The following is a 27,856-nucleotide window of genomic DNA, read 5'->3' as shown; positions in this document are numbered from 1 at the left end:
TGGGAGGAAAGGGGTTAAACGGCCCACTCCACTGGACAGGAAAGCCAGACTGTACGGTACATGGACCTGACGGTGACTCAACACTCACCTTCTCAAACGTCGCTAGTAGTACGTGGCAGTGGCCAAGGTGCTCTGCAAGACACAAAAGGGGCAGGGTTGAGAGGTAAAAAGGATGCCCTGCAGCTGGGAATCCGGGTCACTGGCCCAGCATCCATTGCAGGAGTGGGAAACGGAACACCACATCCAGCTGATCTGGGGCAGGAGCACTGCCTGCTGGGCACTGCAATGGGAAAAGCCGAGGGGGAAAGGGTGCCATGTTTGGATACAGGGAAGATGACATGTTCCCCCTGCACAACCCAAGGTCAGGCAGGAGGAACCGCTCAGTCTCTTCTCTCTAACTCCTACAGACTGGAGGCAGGGGACTGCTATGGGTTAGCACATATGTGAGCTAGGCTCCTAGTCCCTCTCCCCGGCCACCCGTTGAAGGCGCAGCTGTTACGTGGAGGGGTTTCCCTCTGTCAGGAGGGAAATGGCTCCGTGGACGCACAGTACGAGCTGCAATGTGCTGCCTCTGCCCAGCAGATCAGGGCTAGGGCGTAACACCCAAGGCCCATATGGGACTGAGACGACTGCCGCAAAGCCTGGCTCGTCCCCAAGGAACCGTGACGCTGTTGCAAAGCTGCAATGCGAAGGCACAAGGATGTAAAGGGAATGAACTGGGAATGCCAGGGGCCAAACTCCTCTTTGGGGTAACTTCACTGACTGCAATGAATTTGCCCTGTGACCTTATTAGAACCAGCCTATTTCCCACCTCTCTGACCCAGGATCATCCAGAAAACAGGAACAACGGGTCTGTAACATTTTAAAGCGCTGTACAGACTTCAACTGGCGAATCCTCCTAGCTCCCCTGGGGGACGGTATCCCTACTGCATGAGGGGGAAACGGAGGCATGAAGAAGTTGAGTGACTGACCCCCAGCGGCTCAGCGGCAGAACAAGAATTAGAATCCAGGCCCCTAATCCATGCTGACTCCCCCTAGACCATATTGGCCCCTGGGCAAGAACGGTCTCTGAGACAGGCCAAATCTTTTCATGCCGCACGCTGGAGGGCTCACAAGGGACAGGAACGTGGGGGTTACGAAAGGACGCGTCTTCCATTGCCTCTGGGAGCACCCCTCACTCCACACGCTGCTCCGTACTCCCCAGGGCAGGACAAGGGCTTTTAACAAGGCAGCTCTGGAAGCCTGGGTACATGTCAGCTAATTCCTGAGTCTGGAGAGACTCCAGTGAGCTAAGGGGAAAGGCTCATGTCAGATACTCGGCACCCAAGTAGGGTGACCAGATGTCCCGATTTTATAGGGACAGTCCTGATTTTGGGGGCTTTTTCTTAGATAGGCTCCTATTACCCCCCACCCCTTGTCTCTATTTTTCACATTTGCTGTCTGGTCACCCTGCACCCATAGAAGTGGGGCTCCGACCAAGAGCCCCCAGGCAGAGTTCCTGGTGGGGGCCTGGCCTGGGCTCCCGCTGAGCGCTGCTGCTGTTATAAGCCAGGAACCACCCACTTCCCCCGGGGAAAGCTGAGCCCTGCCCGGGCTCCTTGTCTGGGCTAGAGGAAGTGTAACCACCTCACTGAGTGACCTTCACCAAAGCAGAGGACAAATATTTATGGGGCACGCGGAGGGGGCCCCAGCTGGAGTGCAGGGGAAATGCATTTCCTGGGATTCAGAATTAATTCCCTGACAGCCCCCAGTGCCACTTAAACTCGGCAAGACGGGGCCCAGGAGGGTCTACATCTACCACACCCCCAGCCGTCTCCATACAGGGCCTGATCCTGCAGGGTGCTGCGCGCCCTGGATTCCAGCGAGGGCAGAGGACACTCAGTGCCACACAGGGTCAGGCCCGCTATGGAGTTCTCAGGACTCGCTTTCCTTCCCCAAAGCCCACTGGCTCCATTGACTTCAGTGAGCTGTACACTGGGCCCTCGCACAGAGCGCTCAGCGGAGTCCTGAGACCTGAACCAAATATCAGCCTCAAAGGCTTGAGGGCTCCTGGCCAGGAGAGATCGTTCATTACAAACCCCTCCCTTTCTCAGTTTAAATGAAGCGGCTGCAGGATGTGCTGTGCTGCAGCATCCATGTCCCCGGCTGTACGTCCGGCTGGATACGGCCTTTTGTTATTATTTAATGTTTACATTTCTGTGATAATTAAAAGAGCCTGACCAGGCCGGGCCCATTGTGCTAGGTGCTGTACAAACATGGTATAAAGGACAGGCCCTGCCCCAAAGAGCTGATAATCTCAAAGGCCTCGAGGATAAGGCTGAAAAACTCCTGCCGAGGAATCAATAATGAGCCTTTGTTTTCTCTCTCCAGCAAGAGCAAAGTAAATCCATTTATCAGGCCATCTGGGCTGTCTTGTACCAGCACAGGGGACTGGAGCAACACACAGACGCTGAAAGTTCACCGCGCAAACGGAGGCTGCATTGTAAGAACACAGACACCATCTGCAGGGCAAGTCGCGCAGGGCACCAGAGCCTTAAGGCTCATCCACCTCGCTGCGGACTTCAGGAAATGAAGCCCTGCAATCCCAAGGGTCTGTTCCTACCATCTCCCTCGTCCACGACTGCATGCACCACCATGGGATACACCTCTCGGTCCAGGTCAAAGCCCAGCTGGAAAGAGAGGGAGAGAGAGAAGGAAATGTGTTACTATTGCAGGAAGAGTCACTGAGCCAGATTCTCAGTTGGTATAAATCAATGCAACTCCACTGACTTCAATGGAGCTACACCAATTGACACCTGTTGCGGGAGCCAGCCCAGTGATGCAAACGGTCCTATGTTGATTTACACCAGCTAGGGATCTGATCCATTACAGCGAACATCCTTAAGAAGCGCCCAGGGACGTTTCTCTGCAGTGAAGGTGTAAGACACGGACGGACAGAAATAAGCACTTCACTGCTCTCAGCGCCTCACAGCTCCCAGGCTGCTATGGTGCAATTACATCTTGGTACATCCCAGGCCCCGGGATGTGAATGACCCTCAGTTTCATGTAAAGCACTGAAGTTTACTCAGTAGCTCTATGCAACTACAAATCTGTCACTGCTTAACCATGCAAACCAGTTTAGTTAACCCCCATCACCAAAGTCCCTCCCCCACCCCATATTCTAAGAAGGACCATGAACAGAACGTACCAGACCATGCTACTTTTCTGGTGCGTAAGAGCGAAGGAATTAAAAAGCCTCTCTTAGTCATACAGCACCAGTCACTGACCCTTTCTCTAGGGTGAAAAAGGCAGGATTCCACCCGCAGAGCTAATTCTGCTCTCTCCTCTGTGAGGTACAGTTGCTGATGCTTGGAATGTTTTCAGGGTCTTTTTCAGTTCCGTGTATTGTTAAAGGTCCCCTGTTTTTTTTACTCTGTGTTTTGAGCTTCATACAGTGAAGAGTGGGTTGTTTCCCACCCCTCGATGGCACAAGGTTTCTTGAAACCTTGTTGGCTGACCCTTGCTCATTACCTCTGCATTTTGGCCCAGGCCTCTTCCCTGTTAGATCTGACTACGACTATCTGCCAATAGTGGATGAAGAAATCATTGCAGCATGTGGAAAAGCACGAGGCTGTGATGGAATATTGGCTGAATTGTTAAAAAGCATCGGGGACAAAGGCTTGAAAGCCCTGTCAGAGGTAAGGAGGAATGTGTCAGGCAGGAGAATTGCCAGAAGTCTTCACAACAACATCACTGTGTATCCAAATCCCCCCAAAGGCTGCCACCATAGATTGTAAAGCCTACAGAACAGTCAGCCTACTGTCTCATGCCTCTAAGATACTTTTGTGAGTTGTTGAAGGCCAAATACAAGGAAAGATTGATGAGGAAATAAGTGAAAGAAATAACGGCTTCAAATGTGGAAAAAGCACGATGAACACTATTAGGGACATGAAGCTGACATTAGACAGACTGGCTGAAATTGGGAAAACAGTACACTTGTTCCATTGACTTCCAAAAAGCATGTGACAGCACCTACCACTACAAATTGCTCAACATATGAAGATTTGTGGGGACTGACGGATATGAACTCCAAGTAATAAAACAATGATACGGGAATCAGAAAGCAATTATAATGGGAGATGAAAATGAAAATCGAATGGCGATCAAGAAAGGAGTAAGACAAGGTTGTTATATCACCTTTACTCAACATTTATAGTGAGTGTTTGATTAAATTAATCTAAGAAAGAGAAGGAAAATAGGTAAATAGTATTTGCTATGCAGACGACACACTGCTGTTGATTAAGAAGAAAGTTTGATGAAATTAGTGGCAATTATATATGAAGATGACAAAGATTATGATCTAGAGTTGAACATGGAAAAAAGACAAAAAACTAGGGTTGTATGCAAGGATCCTGGGAAAACATGCATGACACCAGTGAACGACACAGTTTTACAGCAAGTGAGAAATTATTGCTACTTAAGAAGCATCATTACAGAAGATAGAAGACTGGATACTGAACTCAGCACCAGAATAGCAAGAGTGAAAGAGGCATTCTGGAAGAATAAACATAAGATGAGAAGGGACATAAACCTGAAGACTGAATTCTGACTCTTAATTTACATTTGATGCGTTAAATTATGGCTGTGAAACATGGACATCCAAACAACTGATAAGAAAGAAACTACAATCCTTCCAATCCTGGTATTATAGAATTTTGAAAACATCACTGATAGACCACGTAACCAACAAAAAGTATTGGAGATGCTTGGAACTCAGCAAATACTAGCTAGAGATCTTATGAAAAGAAACATTTGATTTACAGGGCACATTTTAAGAGATTTAGCAGGCAACGCGTGTTTGCGGGCACCAGCAGGGAAAGTCGCTGGCAGAAGAATTTGAGGAAGAAAAAAAAGATGACCTTGGCTGGACGATGTGGTATCCTGAGAGGATCGAAAGGACTACCCATCTGCAAAGAGATTAGCAGAGGATTGTTCAGAACGGGCTACCATGATTGCAATCCTCCGGTAGTGGAGGTGGCACACAAGCAGCAGAAGGACGACTATATGGCTGCAAGGCACTTTGATACCTCTGCAGCTCAAGAGGGGATGCATCTCTCTCTACAAAACCAGATTATATCCATGCTGAAAACAAAGGACACATGACCCCAGTTTCAGACTCTTATGGAGGGAACCATACAGCTCTACAGCTTTGGAGAACGCTCTCCTTACCTCCCCAGGGTTCAGCAGCTTTGAAGGGCTCCACATTACCCTGCTTTAGCTTGTGTATTTTAAATGAATGCTATTGATCAGTGATTCCCCGTCACTGGTTCATCACTAGCACTGGTCCCTCAGACTTTTGTGACTTGCTTTCCAGCTTCCTCCTCTCTTTACTGTAGTGATGAACCTTGTGCTGGCTCCCAACATGCCACTGCCACCCACGTCCCACTCAGCTGCGTGCACTCTGCTGCTACGGCCCAGGAGCTGTTCCAAACCACAGAGCACATACCAACAGGTGGGAGTTACCCACACGGGCAGCCCAGATCTCAGCGAGTGTGGCTGACCGAGAAGAGCTTACAAGCCACTGTGTTGTGGCTTCTTGCCGGGCTGGCTTACCTCCTCTTCTGCCCATTCGGAAGGATCGACGGTGTGGGAGGGGACGCAGAACTGCTGACACACCCCTCGTTTGTAATGGACCGTCTCTGACTGCAAGCTGGTGTCTTTGGGGAGGTAGCTGCCAATCAGACGCGACAGAGTTACTGCCCAGGCTTTGCATTCCCGCTATCCTTTCCGCAGTGCACCGGCTCACCCCAGCGAGGAGCGCTCCTGAAGAGCAGAGACAGGAGCTGCCTCCTCCCAGGTCTTCTGTGAGAAACCTGGGTTTGGTCCCATCACTCCCTATCCAGGGTGGCTGAAGGCTGGTAGCCCTCTGAGGGCCAAAGGTATTTCAGGCATGTTTTGATGTCCCAGCAGCCATCCAGAATGGGGAGAGATCAACATGTGGCTACTCCCCTTGGCAAGGTTGGAGACACTCCATCAAGGCCTAACGGTCCTACAGGGGGCCACCTGCTTAGCACACCTCAGCCTTGTGTAAGGGGAAGCCCAGCAAAGGAACATCTCTGAGCACATCCTCCATTCTCTTGGGTGCCCTCCGCACAGAGGCAGAGGCGACAAGAGCTGTGGGGGCAGGACGGGATGAGAGTCCAGCAGTCTAGGACTCTCAACTCATTCAGGGGGCACTGGGCTGGCCAGGATTCCTGGGGGAGGCCATGGTCTAGGACAGGCCTTGACACCTGGGCTGAGGAGTGTGGGGAGCCCACCTCTAATCTTCAACGGCAGCAAAACTGAACAAGCTGTACTGGGAACCACCTCTGGCAGAGCTGTCCTGGTGCACTGGACTTCTCGCTCCCTGGAGCGACAGTCCTCTCGGGCAGTAACACAGGGAGAGCTGTGCTCAAACCTGGCTCTACGGGAAGCCGTACTAGCCAAGGGCTGGGGGAAAGCCCCACTCCTCAGCCCCCCTGGTTTATGGAGGAAATGCCTCCCCCTGAACCTCCTGCATTCTTCTCACCTGGCTACTCCGTTCTGGAATTCTTCGGTAGCCTGGTAATAAATGGTGATGGCCACTCGTGTGTCAGTGTCAAAGGTGAACTCCACGTTGTAGCGGACCTTGGCTTTGCTGACTTCCTCACCAGGGGTCTTCACTTCCTCCGTGCACCTGGCAAATCACAGAGGGAGACAGAACTTACCCTGGATCCAGAAGCCCCTTAAACGCCCCCTGTGAAAGGCTCTGGAGCACAATGTAACTACTCTGGGGAAAAACTAGAGACTCCATCCCCTTCCCTCTGGAAAAGCCAATATGTGACGGAGCCACAGTGAGCTGCATCCAAGGACCAGCACTGGCCGGACAACAAACCCCAACCATGTCCAAGACTTCCAACCCTATGATTCTATGATCTAAGGGTAGACACCAGCAACTAAAAGGCTGCCAGAGGGATGAAGTGGTCCCCGGTGTTGTGTAACAATGTTACTGCCAGAGATTGTATAAATCCAACCACCCGACAACAAGAATCCGCTTCCGTCCCGTGCCCCCATGCCTCATCCAGTGCGAGGCCTGACACTGCCCTGCAGCCCCTCCACACACGCCCCCTTTGGCTGCAGGGGGAGTTGGAGCCGCAATCCCCAGTGCAGCAGTAGCAAGGGCACAGGCAGCACTGGCCGCCCCCACTGCCCACCCAGCACCCCCGTCACGGCCTGCGCTGCTCCACCTCGCCACCGCCATGGGCAATCACCTCTTCTGCCCCCACTTGCAACCCCACCCTCACCTTTGCTTTCTCACAGATGTTTATCTTCACACACTCCCCTAAAGAGCACCACAGGCAGCAGCAGAGAAGAATCCATGAACTCACGCCAATGGTGTCACCTGATCACTCCCATTTCCCTCCTCCCCCTTCTCTTTTCCTTCCCTCCCATCCTCAGGCTTCTCGCCCCCATTTTCTCTCCCTCCGGTGTTTTAAGAAGTATTCAGCCATAGCTCCCCTTCATCAGACGCTCCTAGCCGGACACCCCCTTCTGCACAATGCAGCCCCAAGAATCCCCCGGTACGTTACTGCCCATGTGAATTCAAACCCACCTCACCCCTTGTGGTTGCTCGTCACCCTGGGAGGTCACCTGCAAGCCAGTCTCCAACGCGGCTGCTGCTTGGCCACGGAGCTACAGGGGAGATCCCAGTGCTCAGCACAGAGCCGCAGCTTGGAGACAGTTTCTCCTACATGGAACAAAATCACACTTGCCCCCCTTTCCGATTCCCACTCCCCCCGTGTCAGCCATCTGAGGCTCTCTAAGCACTTCACGAACACCCAGCCTCCGTGCAAGGTGGGTACTGAACGCGCACGTCCCATGCAATCACTGCACGCCCACAGGATGGTGTCATGGGACTCTCGGCCCCCAAGCTGTTCATTTGCGCAGGGCAATGGCATAGGCACATTTTTGCACAATTCCCTCCTCCTCCTCGGGACTCTGGGCCCGAGGGAAAGCAGGAAGGGGATCAGAATTGAGAGATGCAGTAAGAGAAGGACAAAGAGAAAGAACAGTTGCAGTGTGTCCCAGCAAGGGAGGCAGGTTAGAGAGTGGCTGGTCTGTGGCCTCCCCTCTGCACTGGCTTTCCTGGGTCACTTCTCCCCGCCAGGCCTGAACTCTGTGCTGGTTCCAGCCCTGGCTGTGGGAGAGGGATTAGCTCGGCCTGGCTCCTGCTGTCACCTCTAATGACCCTGCAGATCAGCTAGGAAGGTGAAAATCCGAGGTGAGCCATCTGTCCAATAACCGGAGTGGGGGCGGGACGCCACCTCGTGGCACCTTCTCCGCAGGACTCCACCTCGTGGCACCACCATTCATCCTCAGTGGCGTCACTATAATCATGCTTAGTCCTCTTGGTATGCTGGCTGATGGGTTGCTCTCAGCACACCATGCCAGAGGGAAGCTGACTCCTCCACTCCAGCATCTACTCGTGAGCTTCCCCTCACCAACCAGGTGTAGACAGGATTCTGGGCACCCCTTATTCCTTCCATTCAGGGCCCACTCCCACTAGATCCCTTCCTCACAATCCCAAATCCCCTCCCAGCCAGCCCAGAGCCATGCACCTTGCTTTAACCCAGACACGCGGGTAGGTGTAGAGGTCCCTCTGGCGGCAGTTCGGAACATTACTGCTCAGCTGATGCAGGCACCTAACTGGTTAAGCCATTGGGATGCTGCAAGCTGCAGCAAGGTTCCCAGCCAGCCCATGCGAACTCCCACCGCTGCAAACAGGGACTTACTTGACTAGACGCAGAGTGTCCTTGCGGATGTTGATTAAACTCCTGAGTGTCTTCACTGGCTCCTGCGGGGGTGGGGCGGCGTAAGGAAACTAGGGTGAAAAAGAGAGAACATTGAAACAGCTGATTTTTGTAGCACCAGGGGCCGAGGTATCACCTAAGGCGAAATCATTCAGCCTACAGCAGGCCTGGATCCCACCCCCTGGTCAGGAGTAAGTGCATGTGCCAAGTCAGAGGCCACAAAGACCTCATCTCTGCAACCAGACAGAGCCCCTTTCCCCGTATGGCCAACGCCAGCTGCAACAATCAGAATTCGTCCCCCCTCCTCCGCCAGTCATGAGATCGGCTTAGACGCCATGAGATTTGTACAAGAACAGTAACACGTGCTGGGGCTTTCTGCTTGCTTTTCGGTTGTTGAGACTTCCAGGGTTACGTTTTCCAGTTTTCGCCCTAGCCACAAGGCCCAGACACCTGCTTTGTCACTTCTACCCAGAAGCCGAGATTCGCAGCAACCCCCTGGCTCCAGGGGACGGGGCTGTAAGAACAGCACCACCGAGCATGAGACTGCTGACGAGATTGCCAGCACCGGCAGCACTCCTCCCTGCAGGCCAGAACGTCCCACAGAAAGCTGTGCAGCCGCGGATGAACGGGACCCAGGATGACCCACTCTCTGACCCCAAGCAAAGCAGCGACCCAATACGACCCCGAAACGTCCCCGCACAGTGTTAAGTGGGAATAAACCCCCCGACTCCTCCCACCCTGTGTCAAGCAGGGATCCAATACTAGCTCCATGCCACTCAGCCTGTGCAAAGTGGGGACCCAATCAATTGCCATGGCTCCACTGATGTCAAGGGAACTAGAGTGAGTTGCCCCAGCTGAGGATCTGGCCCAGGGAGTCTGATCCTGCCTGGTGCAGAGCACCCTCAATTCCCCGACTTCCTCAAGGATGGCAGGTGCTCAGCGCCTTGCAGGATCGGAGCCCTGGCTCAGTAACTCTCCCCCGGGCTGCTTTTCGGAGACACGCAGGTTTCAAGGTAAGCACGACGCCCGGCCCAGGGATCGAGGTTCCCTGCTGGGAAAGGCAGAGCAGGTCAGAAGCCGAAGCCTGCGCTGGCACCGTGACGGGCTGTTGCTCAGGAAGAGATGGTGCACAGGGCTATTCCCCGCTGCACAGCACTGCCTATGGAGGAGCCTAGCAATGTCTCGTATGGGCCTAGGTCCCAGCTGTGTCTCCAGTCTAGCGCAGAGAAAGGATCCCATTTGTGCCCACGGTGAAGCACAGGGCACGTCCTCAACTGCCGGTGAAATTAACCTGCTCCCCATAGAGAGCACGATCCGTGGGAGCGAGGGGTGCTCAGCACCCTGCCGGGCTGGGACACAAGCCAGAGGTAGCCATGGGGCCAGATTCAAAGCCCACGGAAGTCAAGGGGAGGCTGAGCTTTGGATCAGGCCCGCGGTGCTTTACAGCTCGGAAGTACGCGCAGGGAATGAAATGACGTCTCCGTCCCAAGGTGGTTCTCACCCAACGTTATGCACACTGCGCCAGCCTCTGATCTCAGTTACCCTGGCATAAATCCAGAGTAAGGCCCAAATCCTGGCCCCTGTGAGTTCAGCAGCAGTTCGGATTCCACCTGGCTCAGAGCTTGGCACTAACTCCACTGACTTCAGAACTGCAGCTCCGAACTGACGTCACGGGAACCAGCCATTGCCACACAGCACGAACCTGCGATGGCTGGGATGGAGCAATCAGAACGACCCAACTATCCATCCCGCCCCTAACATCTCCCACTCCTCGGCAACGTGTTCATGGAGGGCCGCGATCCCTCCAAAGAGCAGCCCTGGGGTGCTTCCCATGCACGGCACAGCTGGTTATGGCTCCCGTGGGAACTGTGACATTGAGATTTTACATGCAAACCAGTCAGGTGGTTTGGTCGTAAGGTTCCATGAAGTGGGCCGGTTTCTGCCTTTGATTTCCAGCTCCTTTGGATGGGGAGATAAAGCACCTTTGAGATCCCCCAGCTCTCCTCCCCGCCAGCCCTTTGCCGGACTCTAATGTGTCCAGCATGCTATTGGTGGGTATTTTTAGACTGCTGATGCTGCAGAACACACTCTCCGATGAGGATCAGGGGGGCAGAGCTCAGTCTCTGCCTGGCTGCTTTGGAATGAATATAAATTTGCCCATTTAACCAGCTGCGCTCCCGAGATAGACAGGAAGAAACGGTATTTTCGTGAGTCGCACTGAAAGGCGCTGACAAAGAACTCTCCCACCTCGGGAGGGCGTCTGACTCAGGAAGGACCAGAGCCGCGGCATCCTGGAGTCACACAGGATCAATGCCTGGGGGATGGCAGGCACCGCAGCCGTGCGTCGAGGTGACCTTGAGCGCACAAGCTGAGTGCTCAGGCTGGCTGCCGTTCACAGGGGCAGGGCAGAGCCTTTAGGTCTGAGATCACCAGGGAGCAGCCACTAAGGTGGAAACGATGCCAGATGCTGACGGGCTCCGAGATGCTAGAGTCTTGGCAGCGGATTGCATTGCTCCTCAGGCAGCTCTGCCATGCACTCCCCTGTGAGGTCTGCTCCTCCTCACCCCCCTTGGAGCACACGCAAGCCGCGAAAGGTGCAAGGGTTACACGAGGCCATTGCCCGGCCCCTCTGCAGGACTTGCTGGATGCAGAGTTGGGCACATGCTGCACCATCCTGAGTGGCCACCCACCCCTGCGCAGCCCAGCACAATCTTCCCACAGCTTCTCCTACCCAGGCCAGCAAAGAAGTGTAATCAGAAAAAAGATCAAGGGGGCAAAGCCGTGTAAGCTGCACCACCCTGGCACACAGTGAGGGCACCCTAGGAGTGTAATTTACACTCATTTAGTATCCTGTGGGGGAGCAAAGCCAGGCTTTGCCCATAGCAAGGGCAGCTGCCAGTTAGCAGCTCCTCCATGCATGGGCGAGCCATGCAGCTGTGACATTCCAATCTCATTTCCTAGGTGCTAACAGAGCCTGCGTTTGCTCTTTTGGTGTTTCCAATGTATCCTTTTCTCTCCAGCGAAGACAGATCTATGGCTACAGACTCAGATATGCATCGAAACACCATAGACCAACGCTGGCGGGAGTCACAAACGGAACAGTTTGACTCAGGGATGCTCTTGGTGGTTTTGAAAGCATTGCAGACAGTTGCTCTGGGTTTATTTAAGTTCATGGCTTAAAAAAAGAAATCTTTGAAAAAAACAGGGCCCATTCTGATCACACCTGCTGGTGTAAATCAGGTGCAACTTCACTGTTAAACTGGGGTAAGGGAGAGCCGAATCAGCCCCCAGATAGTTCAAAGATTTGCACTGTTAGTTGATCTCTCTCACACGCACTCTTCTTTGTTCTAGAAGACAGACAATGCCGGCTCCCATTGCGAGTGGCTTTTACAAAGCTTTGTTTGTTCCGACTGTGAGGCTGTTCAAAAGGAAACCGGAGACCGCACGCCACATTCACCTTTCAGCTTCCATCAGCGACTGCACCACTAAACAGCAGGCAGGTACCTGCCGCAGACACGCACGGATGAAGCTGCTGAATATGCCAGCTGGGCCTGATGCTCCCTGCGCCGCAATAGAAGTGCTCTATTCAGGGTACATGCACGCTTGGGAAAACACACGTGGGAGTGAACACACGTGGATAGAGTGGCCTTTCTTTGCTAATTGCTGCTCTATTGTGGCAGAGCTAAGAGGCCCCCATAAGGGAGGAGTGCTCCATAGTGCAGGGTATTGCACACACAAGAGAGTCCCTGCCCCAGAGAGCTTCCAGTTGGATTAGTTTAATTCTTCTCAAGAACCACTTACTGTCAGTTCCAAACAGCGAGTGCCAGACTGCGAACTCCAGGGAGACTTTTCCAAGTGTACATTTGTTGGCACCCAACTCTCAGTGCAAGTCAGTCAGTGGGAATCAGGCAAAACTCCCCGAGAGCTGTGGAATCCCAAGCCCGAGAGCCGCAAAAGCTTTTCCTCTGCACAGACTCGCTACCACCCCGGGAACGTTTAAAGTTACGAATGGAATCAGCAGGGCATGATCTTCAAACGCCAACCCTGAGTAACTCCCAGTGCACAGGCCACGGGCCCGCAAACACTGCAAACAGCCTCCTTATTTGAAACGTTTTGGCGCCACCGAGTGGTGAAACTGCACTGTTACCTTAAACCAGCCGCACAACAGCGGCAATCGGGCATGATGCCTTTTATAACTGGGACAGGGGTAATTGGACAGATCCAGCTATGCTGGAAGCAGGCGTAATTCCAGCTGAAGTCACCTTCCACCTTCTTCCACTCGGTTTAATTGACTAAAGAGCTCTGACCCTCTACAGCAAGTCCAAGAGGGCTTTTACAGATCCAGACTAACACGGCTACCCCTCTGATCCAAGAGGACAGAAGATTTCTGGTACAGAATTTGATTGAAGCCACGAAGCTCTAACGGGGCGGCCTTAGAAGGGACATTAGACCTGTTTGGCAAACCTTGCTGGGATAGCAGGCTGCTGTTCTACATGAATGAGGAGCCAGGCTTGGCAGAAAATCCAATTCTTGCTTCATTTAATGGGACACGTTCAAGGCTGGGAAATAGCAAATCAGAACCAAAACAAACCCTCTCCCCCGCAAAAAGTGTTTTTTCTATTCAAAACCATTCCCTGCTAACAAAGGATCCATCATGCCCTGGAATCCTCCAGAGCTGTAATCCAATGAAAGGGGGGTGTCTAAATGGAGGTCTTAGGTCCAGTTATGCTCCTTTCATCTCCTGGGTGCAGGGGTTCCAAATTTGACCATGCAATCAAAGAAATATGGGGCTGGAATGGACCTTGGGAAGTCACCCCCTGTGCTAAACCTAGACCATCCCTGACAGGTGTTTGTCCAACCTGTTCTTGAAAACCTCCAGTGAGGGGGATTCCACAGCATCTCTTTGAAGCCTGTTCCAGAGCTTAACTTCCCTTAGAGTTAGAACGTTTTTCCTAATATCTAACCTAGACCTCCCTTGCTGCAGATTAAACCCATGACTCCTTGTCCTATATTCAGCAGACATGGAGAACAACTGATCCCTGTCCTCTTCATAACAGCCCTTAACATACTTGAAGGTTGTTATCAAAGTCCTCACCTCGCTCATCTCTCCTCAAGATTAACCATGCCCCGGTTTTTTTTTTTTAAACTTTTCCTCATAGCTCAGGTTTTCTAAATCTTTTATCATTTCTGTTGCTCTTCTCTGGATTCTCTCCAATTTGTCCACATCTGTCCCAAAGCGTGGTGCCCAGAACTGGACAGAGGTCTCCAGCTGAGGCCTCACCAGTGCCCAGGACAGCAGAACAATTGCAACACTCCATTTAACACACCCCAGGATGATATTAGCCTTTTTTTGCAACTGCATCACATTGTTCACTCATATTCAGTGTGATCCACTATAACACCCAGATCCTTTTCAGCAGTGCTACCACTTAGCCACTCACTTCCCATTTTGTAATTGTGCATTTGATTTCTCCTTCCTACACACACACACACACACTTTGTACTTATCTTTATTGAATTTCATCTTGTTGAATTCAGACCAATTCTCCAATTTGGAAAGGTCATTTTGAATTTTAATCCTGTCCTCCAAAGTGCTTGCACCCCCTTATAGCTTGGTATCATCTGCACATTTTATAAGCATACTCCCCACTCCATTATCCAAGCCTTGGATAAAGATACTGAATAGTAGCAGACCCAGGACTGATCCCTGTGGGACCCCACTAGATACACCCGCCCAGTTTGACAGCAAACTATTGGTAACTACTCTTTGAAAAAACAACAAGGAGTCCTTGTGGCGCCTTGGAGACTAACAAATTTATTTGGGCATAAGCTTTCATGGGCTAAAACCCATTTCATCAGATGCATGGAGTGGAAAATACAGTAGGCAGGTATAAATACACAGCACATGAAAAGATGGGAGTTGCCTTACTAAGAGGGGTCCAGTGCTAATGAACCAATTCAATTAAACTGGAAGTGGCCTATTCTCAACAGTTGACCAAGGGGGGGTAGAGGGAAATCACTTCTGTAGTGCTAATGAGGCCAATGCAATCAAGGTGGCCCATTTCTAAAGTTGACAAGAAGGTGTGAGTATCAGCAGAGGGAAATTAGTTTCTGTAGTGACTCATCCACTCCCAGTCTTTATTCAGGTCTAATTTGATTAAACCTGCACCAAAGAAGAACAGCCATAGAGGCATCATGAGAGAGAGCATAGCGTGTGCATCTCCTCTAACATGCTACAGCAACTCCAGAACAAGATGGCTTACACCAAAATCTGAAGGTGCAGTATACAAAAGTACTACAGTTTCACAGCCTACATAACTCCACAATCTCAATACCATCTGGGACTGCTTCTGGCCACACTTACAAAAGATTCCCACCAATGTAACATCACTGATCTCCATGAGTTTCCCGATTGTCACCACAGTAACAAGGCAGAATCGTCCTTTAGTCTGTTGCATTAAATCAGCTCTGTGCTAATGCAGCTATTCTAGAGGCTGGGGTGATTGTTAGTATTAGAGAACTGTTTTCTGTTAGCCTGTTCTATTTTGCTGATCATAGGAAAGTGGAGACTTCAGATCTCCTCTGAGGTGATAAAGTGTCAAAACTCAGGCACTCGTTAGCACAGACAGCCCATGAGCCAATGAGACTGCAAGGCTCCCAGCCAATGACAAAGTCAGTAAACCTTTTTTTTTTTTTTTTGGAATCTCAGACATCTTCACATTCCACCACCCCCACCCTCCCCACACACACAGCCTTAAGGAGGCAAAAGGTTGCTGAGTCATTAACTTCAAGGTAATGAGCTTTTTAATGAGTCATGAGAACTAAATGGAAACCCTGCAGTATTGCTAATTTCATCTGGAACAAAACGCTAGAGAAGAGAGAAATTTGTGCTGCATGGATTTCTGCCCCTGACTTCCCGGCTATTAATATAAACATCTGTGGGCACCCTAGATGGAAAGAGCGCTCCGCAGTTAATTTAACAGCGATGTTGGACAGCTGTTTAATTCTCTCACAGCTCAGCTTCAAGGAAACCCTGAGAGCTGCGCCGAAGCCACGCTACGTGATCTCTCAAAGCAGCAGTGGGTGTCTAAAGCAACAGAAATCCATTTCACTCCATGTCAGAAGCAGCATTGTTTAGAGTGGTTAAAGCACAGGTCCGGGGAATCAGGAGATTAGCTGCATCTAGACTAGAGAAGTGAACCACTGGTGAGTGAACCAATGGGACAGTACTGGTGCAGGTCAGCCTAGTATGGCCGAACTGGGCATGCAGTTAGAACATTAGCATAGATGCAGAGTACAATGTACCGCGGCCACACAGACCTCCGAGTAGCTATCCCACAATTACCAGCCCGGCTCCCAACATTCTGATTTTGATGACACTTCATTTTCTGACGGAAAACTGTTCTGTCCAAAATTTTCTGGCCAGCTCTAATAATGATCAATTTTTTTTTAACAGGCCGTGTGCAGTGTAAGCTAACAGCCACTGAACTAGCTACTGGGACTGTCTAGCATTGGATAGAAGCTGAACCAGACCCGGTTGGAAAGTAGTGGAGTTTCCTCCAGGAGATTTTGATCATTTGTCAACGTTTTCCCCAGAAAATCCTGGATTTTTCAGAGAAATATCAAAAACCAGAATATCAACGTTTTCCAGAGAGCAGCCACTTGTCACACAGAAAAATGTGTTCAGTCAAAAACCCAAGTTTCCATACCAAAAAAAAAAAAAAATTTCAAGGAAGATTTTTGACAAGCCCTTATCAGAATCACTTGACTGTGTTTCACAGGCCCTATACTGCTAAGAGCTAATGAAGGAGATCCTTCAGCTCAAGTGGAAAGGGCCTGTCCTTTGGGAGTGGGACTGCCGTTCTACCCCTTGCATCACTATGAAGTTCCAAGTGGTCATGAGATGCAGCACAGGGCAACAGAGAATACCTGAATTACCATGTATCAGAGGGGTAGCCGTGTTAGTCTGGATCTGTAAAAAGCAACAAAGAGTCCTGTGGCACCTTAAAGACTAACAGATGTATTGGAGCATGAGCTTTCATGGGTGAATACCCACTTCGTCAGACGCATGAGATGCGTCAGATGCATGAATTACCATGGATTTGCTACACAAAGCAATTTCTTTTTTCAAATAAGAGAGGGGACCTTTTCGATAAAGAGCATTTCTCTTTGTGCTCACCAATCTATTGGGGCTCACGTCCTACCAGCAGGCAGCTCTGGTTATTTAATCAGTTTGGTTATGTGGTATCATAATTAGTCAGCACATCGAAATAACAGAGTTGCAACTTTAGAGACAAACATCAAAGTTTGTAACATCTGAAAAGCCAACCCAGCGCTAGACAAAGCTGTGTGAACTTTCAGAATCTGGAAGAAGTTGTCAGTTTTACTCTGAGGACATGGTAGCTAAATACAGCCTTCTCGTAACAAGCACGTGGGTGATCAGGACGGGAAACAAGCATGTGACTGGGGTTGTACACTGGTTTCAACACCTTCATGAGCAGTCGTTGAGGAAACTCCTCTCTAGCCCTGGTTCAGGGTAGGCACTTCAGCAAAACCTGCCTGGTGCAACGTGATCATGGCCCATCTCCTAGAGTAACTCCAATGGCGTTGGGTGGTCTGCATTCCCTACTTTGTACAGCTTCCCTTTCGTAACAACCGATTCACCAACACCTGAGAGAGCCTGTTACGTTTCTAATGCCGTCAAGACACCTTTCTAAACAAATAAGAGCTGCCACATCAGCCTGATATAGTTACTCTAATAATGCCAGGGCCTATTAGCTGTAGAATCAGACACAAGCCCCAGAACGCAGCTCTGGATCCAAGCTCCTCCAACATACAGGTGTGTCTGGATTGGAGGAGCAGGTTAGCAGCATAGGCGGCAGGTTTGTATAATTTTTGGTGGTGTCCAAAATGGTGCTGCCCGCCCCCGCCCTCCCCCCACACTCTTGCCCTGTAAGCCGATATAAAATGAAGCTACAACGCGTCGGCACCACAAGATTACAAGGATCAATTAAAAGTGGAAAGTCAGAAGCAGCATTTGCCTGCTTCAATATACGGTATTATATTTTGTTGCACCTGTTGTGACAAAGTGGGAATGTTCTTAATGTTTTCTCTGAATACTGTGTGTGTGCCTCAGTTTCCCCTGCAAGGTGCCAACTGAAGGTGCTGGGGACAAAGAGATCAGAAGAGACACAATGGCCAGAGGAGGGAGTGTCAGTTTGGAGCTGGCTGGGGAAATGGGGAGAGGCCCAGAACTTGGGTCTAGGCTCCCCACCCTCCAAGATGGACCTGACTGAGGGGGTCCTGTTTTCTGTACCTACAAGCTCTGTTTTAGACTGTGAGCCTGTCGTCTAATAACCCTTCTGTTTTACCGGTTGGCTGAGAGTCACATCTGACTGCAGAGTTGGGGTGCAGGGACCTCTGGTTGCCCCAGGACCTGCCTGGGCACACTCGCTGCGGAAAGCACACGGTGTGGAAGGGCATGCTGAATGCTCCGAGGTCAGACCCAGGAAGGTGTAAGCTTCTTGCCCTGGAGACAGTACGCTCAGAGAGAGGAGGCTCCCCCAGAGTCCTGACTGGCTTTGTATGGAGTAGTTTCAAAACATCCCAGCATCCCCTTCCACAGCATGCGCTTCCCGGAAGTCCACACAGGCACTGACACTCTCTCCTCTGGCCTTTGTCTCTTTTCCAGGTATTAGGAGGCCACCTGATCTCTTTGTTCTCCGACACCTTCAGTTGGCACCTTGCAGGAGAGCCACCCAGGCCATCAGTTGCCTGGAGACAGGGTTTCAGCCATTCTCTGTGCAGACGGCATCACAGTGGCACTCTAGGGCTCTACAACAATCACACACCCTTATCCCACCATCTAGATCCTTGAGAAATGCATAGGGGAAACTGAGGCACCCACACAGTATTCAGAGAAAACATTAAGAACATTCCCACTTTGTAACACCTGTATACTTTCAAGGGTGTAAAATAATCAAGTATTGTGCTAAACACAATGATACTCCAAACTGACCACCAAATTTAAGTTGCACATTTTTCCCTTCAAGAGAGGGCTCTGGGATGGGGCTGGGGATGAGGGGTTCACAGTGCAGGAGGGTGCTCAGGGTTGGGCTGCTGGGGGCGCAGGCTCTGGGGTGGGGCAGGGCTGGGGATAAGGAACTTGGGATGCAGACAGGCTGCCCCAGGGCTAGGGCCAGAGAGGACTCTCCCCCCTCCTTACTGGCAGCAGCAAGCTCCAGGGGAGGGACCGCTCCTCTCCCCCCTGCAGCACACTCACTCTGCACCAGTCACTGCACATGCTCCTAGGGGCTCTCTCAGGTCCAGAAAGCCCACTCGCCTCCCCTATGGTGGGTCCCGGGGCGGGGGGTTGCCATCAGGTGTGGCCTCCCCACCCCTGCTGCTGCTCCTGGGTGCCGGGGGGAGCGGGGGAGAGAGCTCCCAAGCACGTGTGTGCCTCCTTCCCCCTCCTCTCTTCCTCTTCCCCTCCCCCGGTGCTCCAAGAGGCTGCCGGCCGCTGATCTCTATAGCCTTAGGCAGAAGCAGCACAAACAAAGGAGAGGGGCACTGGCTGTTTTCTTTCAGGCAGGGAAGCTCCGAGGTGGGGGCAGGGGAGAAACCCAGCTCCAACTATTGGTGGAGCACAGCCCCCAGCCTTGAATATTCCTGGTGCATGAGCACCTCGAGCCCATATAAGCTGCCGCCCCTGGTTAGCGGGTATCTGGAGAGTCACCTTTCCTCCAGGGTGGCTGCTAATGCAGTTCCCTGGGCTGGTCTCAGCAGGGCCTTTGTCACACACAGTTTCTTTGCCCCTCAGATTCGTTAGTAATTAGCTTCACTGGCAGGGAAGCTTTTGACCGGAGGGGGTATAGTAGCCCCCGAAATCCACAGGAGCTTCCTGCAGGAGCAGTCATGGCATTTAAGGAGCTGTTGAAACATCTTTATAGAAGATGAGCCTATTCTTCAGAGACAATCACTCACATGAACACACCTATTCTGTGCATCTCTCCCAATCTATTTTACTGCTGAGGATGTTTAACGGGGGCCAATGTCAATGCTTAGCCACCCCCATCCCCTTCATTTCAGTGGGAATTGTGCATGCTCAGCCTCTCTCAGGGCATGATACATGGAACATCTCCCTCAACCGGACAGCAGAAAAACCGAGCCATGATGAATGATTCCAGGCCACAGGGCTGGATTCAGCCCCTCGCTTCATTGACTTGAAAGAGGCCCTGCGTGCCTGCCGAGGTGTGCTGCGAACACGCCAACTCTGGAGGATGGGGTCGCATTCAAACATAGACACACACAGACACTGAGTTGGTAGCCATCAGAGATGGGCCCAACCAGGCTACAAAGTCTGGATCGATGTTCAGATTCTAAAGCTCCCCACACCAAATTCAGGGGGATTTAGAGCAGGAGATTTGTTTTTGACCCATTGTACACAGAGGGGACTGAGAAAATTTGGATCAGGGTTTGGATTCTGGAAAAATCCACAGAGCTCGTGGGAGTTTGGAGCATCCCCAACCCCTGTCTATCTGAGAACGTAGTAAAGGAGGCTGGTGTGTATTCTGTAGCTGGAAGGAGATAGCCTACTGAAATCCAGTCCCTGATACAAGCCCAGTTGCATTTGAACAGTGCAAATCTAAAAAAACCCTCCCAGAATCAGACCCAAAAACAGGATAAGATCCATGCTGCATACACAGTACTGACAAAACGCATGCACTGAAAAAACCTTAAGATGTCTCATGAATATTTTTAGTTTTTTAAAAAATAAAATGTGGGTCCTTTTTATTGCCATCTGGTTTCTGACCCATTAGGGCATATCCACTTCATTGTCACACCTTTCTCTGACGGCAGGAGGGCCAGACACTTTTGGGGTTTTTTTTTAAATGAAAGCTGAAATTCTTACCTGACTCCTGCAGCTGGACCTTTAAGAAAAGTACCAAATAGTTGGCAACACTGCAGAGTGGGCAAGCTTGGGAGTAAATATCCGCCTTCTTCATGCAAGAAATCCAGAGAGAACTCAAAAAGGGCAGAGTATGAAGCCATGGAAGTGGCCATCAGAGCTTCCATGTTCATTCTACACTGGACCTGGGACAGACATTTTAGGACAAGTGAAGTGACAGGGAAGGAGACAGCACTTCTCACTTCCCTAACAAATGAGGCTTCCTGAGCTGGTGTCCATGTAACCCAGGAGCCCAGATCCATTCACACAGAGTCCAGGACTCCGTGCCTTGAAACCATGTAGCTATGGAGCCTGGAGAAGCTGTACAGTGCCATAAATTGCCAGTCTGCAGCCATACGGGGTCCTTTACTGCTCCCAAGCACTGCTCTAAGCCCTGGGAGTGATTTTATATCAAAGGTAAGACTGTCCCTCCCTGAGCACAAAGGAGTCTTCGCTGACACCCCCGATCCCACCCCTACCCCACAGCTCCAGTCCCACCACTGTATGATTACTGCCCTGTTCCGAGGTGTAAGGGGACGGATCTTCAGAATAGCCGCGTCCCATACAAACAGAAAGGACAGTCCCTCTTGCAGCCCGGATGGCAGTCAGATCCTACAGAAGGAGGAAGAAAAGTCCACTTGTCGAGACACACAGAGCCAGAAGCTGCTACAGCTCTGAAGTCAGTGGAGTTATTACTCTGACCTACACCCACGTAACAGCAGAATCTGGCCAGACAGACTTCAGTTACAGCCCAGCACCTACTTCTGCGCTGACAGACTGTAACAGCATCTCTACAGCCCTTTCTGCCCTCCCCCAAACGGCCCGTGTTTATTACACGCTACAGTCTGTGGCATGGACCAAGCACTGGAAATGGGTATTGATCTCCCATCCCAGCAAGAAGCATTCAGGGGCCTGTTGCACAAATTTGCCATGGGGATGTGGAAAAGCAGAAGGAAAGGGCTAAATTCACCCCTAGCAGGAAAGACCAGGTCTTTGACCACGTACAAGCAGCCACAGCCCTGCAAGGACACAGGTGGGGACGCAATGGCTGCAGACTTCTAGCATCCACGGACACCAGTGGGAATGGAGGGCACTCAGCACTTGTCAGGAGACACTCAGACCTATTACCCTGTCCGGATTTTTCACGTTTGCTGTCTGGTCACCCTACCTCCACCTCACTCGTACCAAGTCTCCTTAATAACAAGAAACAGCATCTTTTGATCACCCGGCCAGAAATGTACCTAACTTGCCCTGTTAGAGGAAGACAGCCACAGTAGCCCAGCGAGCCACCAAAAGGCAAATTCTGTAGTAGCCCAAGTGTAACAGGCTGGCAGACGGTCTGTCGACACAGCACAGCTGTGCACGGCTGGGTAATGACAGCAGAGAAGACACGGCAGTGCAGGCTGGAGTGCGGAGGACATTACGTAGCCAGAGCCTGTGGTGGGCTGGTACTGCCCATGCTGCGCTGTCTTCACTGCTAGCCGGATTCAAACTCACTCGGTCAGGCTAGTGCTTGCCCAGCTTTTGCTATGTAGACAGACCCTACCTACCGCTCACGAGTCACGCTAGTCAGCTTAACAAAGAGCAGGTTAAGGGGTGACTTGAGTACAGTCCATAACACCTACACACGGAACAAATATTTAACAATGGCCGCTTCAATCCAGCAGAGACGGGTCTAACACAAGTTGACACAAAGCACGTTCAGACGGGAAGTGAGGCATAAATGTTTTAACAGTGAGAGTAATTAACCACTGGACCAATTTACCAAGGGGTGGGGGTGGATTCTCCATCCCTGACAATTTTTAAATCAAGACTGGATGTTTTGCTAAGAGACACGCTCCAGGAATTTGGGGGAAGTTCTCTGGCCTGTGCTGTACAGCTCAGCCTAGATGATCTCAGTGGTCCCTTCTGGCCTTAGAATCTATGACTCTGCTTAGGGGCGCAATGCTCCTCTCCAGAGCCATCCTGATGTTGGTGCAGAAGGTCCTGCAAAGAATTACTGCTATCTAGCCAGGGACCTGGAATGCCGGCATCACTGTAGCGTCCCAGAGTCTCCAAGTCATGCACGGATTTTATTCCCACATCATCCTCTGTGAGAAGGACATGTTATTCCCATTTTACAGATGAACTGAGGCACCAGCTGGATGAACTGACTTGCCGGAAGTTCCGCAGGGAGTCTGTGGCAGAGCCAGGGATAAAACGCAGGTCTCCCAAATCCCAGTCCAGGCTCTATCCAACCTCTTCCCTGCTGAATCGTTCGCTGATGAATCTTGTTAACCACAGTCAGGACATGAGAGGGTTAGAATCTCTCTCTAGGTAGGAGCTAAGGTTTTGGACAGCGAGGCCATGCATGGAAAAAAATCTACGATCAGCCAACCTTGCAAGGAAAACTTAGGCTGAGTTTTGTCTAGTGGTGTCAGATGAGTTACCAAAAAAGCCAAACTCCTAGAAATGGGGGAGAATTGGACCATATACAGAGTGGGCATATTCTGTTCAGAGGATGGTGCTTAGTCCAAGACTATCCGATCTGCAGGTAGAACAGTGATCTGCAGGATTTCGTGCACTGGATTCAAAGTGGATGGCCATGAGATAAGACCCAGCAAACATTAAAAATCCCTGGGAAGAGCTGCTCGTATTGCCACGCAGAAAACCTGGGCACAGAGACAGGTGACAACTTGCCACGCCACACACAGCTGGAAGGACAGAGCTTGGATGGTTAGCGCTGCTGATGGGACCCATGCAGAGCCATTGAGAAGAGAAAGCTGACCACCTGAAACCCTCGGGCAGCGCCGAGGCAAAAGGCTGCAACGAGGAGCGAGGGGCTGACAAATGACACCAAGTGGGCTTTTTTTTTGTAGGCGAGTGAGCAATTATCTGGCCCGAATTTCCTGCTGGCAAAAATGGTCTGATTAGCAAGTACATAAACAGAGGGCATGCGTGAACACAAATGGTAAAGCAATGCCTGGCGCATGGCAGCCGGCCCAGGATTTTCTTTACGTCTTCAATGCAGAGAGAAAGCGAGAGCTGCATTCTCCAAGTGATGAAGCACATTTCCAGTCTCCATTAGCTTCCGTCTCCGGTCAAGGAGTCATCGCGCGCTATTGGGCCAGTGCAGCCAGGCACAGTACACATCACAAAAAAGGAGAAAACGGGACCCAATGTCACGTACAGAACTGGAGCAAGAGAAAGCTGCTGTGATGTTGTTTTCTAGCATTGGCACGTTTCCACTGCAACTGAAGATGCGACTGCAGCATGTGTAGACATACCCAAGCTGACTCAAATTACAATAGCTGTGAGCTGTGGGTATGATGGGATGTACAAGCCCTTGTGCATGGGCTCTACAAGGGATCCTGGGTATATATATTTGAGTAGCTAGCCCGTGCTGCCACAGCTTCATTGCTGTCATTCAAGCCAACTAGATCAGGTGTGTCTACACGTGCCACAGTCACACCTCTGATTGCAGCATAGACATACCCTTGCATACATTGGGAACATGCAGAATAGACAGAGCCGTGATAAAGAGTTAAAGTCCCATCTCAACAGAGCTGGACCTGAGCCACAAAATTCAGCTCTGGGTGTGAAATCTCTGTGATTTCAGGGGTGTTCAGGTCAATCCATTGTAGGAGACGGGTGCCAGCAAAGTTCAGATCTGGAGCGGGCTTTGGTTTGGGCCCATCTCTGCAAGTTATATTGTTCTCTCCTATGTATTGTGAGACAGAGTCGCCGTTCTCCCAGCTGAAGAGCTAATGCTAAAGAGAACTGGACAGTGATTTGTCCAGCAACTGTGAGTTTCAGAGGCATTCTTCAGAACGGGAAGGATGCTAGCACTTTGGAGTGGATGAAATGAGGAAGTTTTGTGGACGAGTTGCTTTGCGAAAGTGGTTGCAGTTTCACACCCAGAACAGCTGGACTTTTCATGAAATTTTGCACCCTACATTTGCATGTCAAACATTTGCATCTTTTCAAAGGGTTTTTTAAATTATTATTTTCAAAGCCACTTCTGCGAACGAGAGCACAACTTCACTCAAAGCTTTGCCTATTTTTATTTTATTTTTTGGTCCCAGAAATAGCCTCCCGAAACAGGCGACCGTCAAAGAAAAATTCTACAGAACCTTCAATAAATGTTTTGCGTGTGCAAAAATAGACCCGCTTCTGATTCTGCAGTGAAACGTAGAGACACACATACATTCTGACTGGTCTCAGTTTTACTGCAAAAAGGTTGCACATCTCCATTAACAATATATTTCCTATTTTGCACATGTGATCTCTGCCTCCTTAGATTTCCAGTTCGGCGCTTTCTTAGACTATAGTTAATTACAGTAAGACCTCATCCACTGACCTCAACTTCCTTATCACCCTATTGATGAATGACAAGACTAGCAAAGCACCAACTACATGGGGTCAGATAAGGCCGGCACAACCCATTAGGCGACCACACTAACATTTGGGGGCGGCGACCGCACCTTCCGCTGCCTCTGTCGGGGGCAGCATTTTGGGGGTGGGACCTTCCGCTGCCTCTGTCAGGGGCGGGACTTTCTGCCGTCTAGGACGGCAAAAAAGCTGGCGGCGCTGCTGGGTCAGATTGGCAAAGACCTTGGGGGTTTTCGCCTTCCTCTGCAGCCTGGGAAATGGGTCACTTGCAGGTTTAAACTAAAGTAAATGGTGGATTCTCTGTAACTTGAAGTCTTTAAATCAAGATTTGAGGACGTCAGTAACTCAGCCAGAGGCTATGGGCCTATTACACGAGTGAGTGGGTGAGGTTCTGTGACCTGCGATTTCCAGGAGGTCAGATTAGATCAGTGGTTCTCAACCTATTTACAAGTGTGGGCTGCACACGCAGTGTGCTGTGTGTTATGTGGGCCGCATCCACACAATATATATACACAGGTGAGTCTCATCTTACATGCATTTAACATGCGCAAATTCAGCTTTGCGCAGTCAGCAAAAAAAAAAAAAAAGAGAGAGAAAAATAATTTAAATACTGTACCTGTAGTGTGGGCGATTCCGCCCGCCATTACACTCAATGTAATTTTGACTATACGCGATTTTCGCTTTACACGCTGACAGCGGAACATAACCCCAGCGTAAGATGAGACTCGCCTGTACTGCCTGAGGGTGTCACATGGGCCACAGCTGTGTGCTGATTGGGCCGCGGGTTGAGAACCACTGGACTAGATGACCGTGATGGTCCTTTCTGGCCTTAAAGTCTCAGCAGGCTGCCGATAAGGCACCTCCTTCCCTATCCACCTCTCTCTCTGGCTCATGGGCCAGGTTGAGCCCTGTGGTAACTCCACTGTATTCCGCAGAGGGACAATAAGGATGGCAGCAGAGAGCCCACTGAGCTGGTCACCTTTCCCCACCCAACCCCTTGGGCCAACATCAACCTTGGCAAGGCTGCTGGCTTCAGAGGGTTCATCTGGTCGACAGCGTGGTGGTGGCTGGGTCTGCGCACGTATCCACACCTGGCTTCCCTACAGTAAAGTCTATAGGGCCACAGTCAAAGCCGATGCCTCCACGTAGTGCACAAGGTCGGCATTTGTTATGGCCCTGGGTATCTCTCCAAGAACACCAAATACGTTCACAGACCATTTAAAGAACAACGACTGTCCTCCAATTTCATCCCCTGACATTGGTTTGTCCCCACTAACATCTGACCTAAAGATTATTCTGTGTCCTCCTCTCCTCCCATTGTAGGCCAGCGTGACAACTCACTTTTGGTTTACTCCCTCTGTAAAGCACACAACAACCCCACCCCGCAACACTGCCCACAATGAATGTCTCCCAAGTCCGGCAGGCTCCCAACGGCGGCTGACATTTAACACTCTGCTGCACTCATCGGCAACGCAGCAAAAACTCCAGTTTCTGAGAGGATCCCAGACACTTCATGGCTGGTTTTAAAATAAATAAATCCAGACACACAGAACCAAAGGAAAGAAGGCGGCAGGGGGAGCAAAAGCTTGTCTAGACTATTCTGCATCAAGTTGTCAGGCTTCTTTGTTAGCCTCCTTCCTGCTTCCATGTTAGGGATGAGCTATTTATCTTGTCAGTATTGGAAAGAGTTCATGAGCGTCCAACAGATACTGCTTAACACTTTGGCTTCTGCTGGTCCAAACCTGAATCCTAAATCCAATTCGCATAGATCGGGATTTAGGTATCAGCCACATCTGCCACAGTGCTGCCAGGACACCGGTGGGGAGGTGATGTCTGGATTTCTACTGTAAGTCAGTTCAAGGAAGGTATTTGTAAAGCCTTAAGGGGAAGGCTGCAGGAATGCACCCCGTGCCTGGCTTTCTTGGGTGGCGTGGAGCACATTCAATGGCAAAATGGCAGGGCTGCTCCATGATGGTCAGCAATATCATTGGGTGCACGCCATCGTAGTGAACCGAACAAGCAACAGTCCTTGTGGTCATTGGATGGACTGCAGATTTCATGGACAAAGGAACTCTGCGATGCCACCCCCCCCATTCATTTCAGGATCCAGTTCAAAACCACCCTCCCTGTTTTTAAAACCCTTGTTCAGTCCTAGCTGTCTCAGAAGTATCCTCGCGCTAACCTCCACGAGCCTCCCAATTACCGACGCCCCTAGGGAAATATTATTGACCCCATGGTGCAGATGGGGGATTAAATGACCTGCCCAAGGTTACACTAGAAGTTTGTGGCGGAGACACAGAATCAAACCCAGGTCTCCAAAACCCATCCACGAGGCCTGCCGCTCACATGCCTTGCTTCTCTCCCAGTCCCACCACCCAGTCTCGCCATGCTCTGGGTCCGCCTACACAGCAAACGCTGAGCATGGGCTAGCCTGTCGGAGCTAGCTTGAATCCAGCTAGTGCAGGTAACAGCAGCAATGAGGACAGCTCAGCACAGGCAGTACAAGCCCAGCATAGACCTGGGTAGATACTTGGCTTGCCAGCCTATTCTTAAGCTTACGCTGCAATAGTTGAGTTGCTACTATTACCCGCGCTAGCTGGATTCAGGCTAGCTCAGACACAGCTTTTGCTGCGTAGACAGACTCTCAGTGCAGGAGCCTTCTTCTCTGAATCGCCTGCTACCAGGAAGTGCCTTCCTGTATTGCTCCATTTTATTTCCAAATCCCATCTCA

The 27,856-nt window shown here is 50.8% G+C and overlaps 1 protein-coding gene across 5 annotated transcripts in view; it reads right to left on the bottom strand.

Moving 5' to 3' along the window:
- Nucleotides 1-27,856, bottom strand: part of RNF157 (ring finger protein 157) — a 99,814-nt gene that overhangs the window by 33,746 nt on the left and 38,212 nt on the right. For all 5 annotated transcript variants that reach the window (XM_044983534.1, XM_044983535.1, XM_044983532.1 and 2 more), the window contains exons 3-7: nucleotides 8,790-8,878; nucleotides 6,548-6,694; nucleotides 5,593-5,710; nucleotides 2,603-2,669; nucleotides 89-132 (exon numbers count right to left, since the gene is read on the bottom strand). In XM_044983534.1, the coding sequence (XP_044839469.1) occupies nucleotides 89-132; nucleotides 2,603-2,669; nucleotides 5,593-5,710; nucleotides 6,548-6,694; nucleotides 8,790-8,878 (465 nt within the window). The remainder of the gene's footprint in view (nucleotides 1-88; nucleotides 133-2,602; nucleotides 2,670-5,592; nucleotides 5,711-6,547; nucleotides 6,695-8,789; nucleotides 8,879-27,856) is intronic.

The sequence above is a fragment of the Mauremys mutica genome, chromosome 12 (genome assembly GCF_020497125.1).
Source record: "Mauremys mutica isolate MM-2020 ecotype Southern chromosome 12, ASM2049712v1, whole genome shotgun sequence".
In the NCBI taxonomy this organism is placed as follows: Eukaryota; Metazoa; Chordata; order Testudines; family Geoemydidae; genus Mauremys; species Mauremys mutica.
This window is presented reverse-complemented; position numbering and strand designations above follow the sequence as displayed.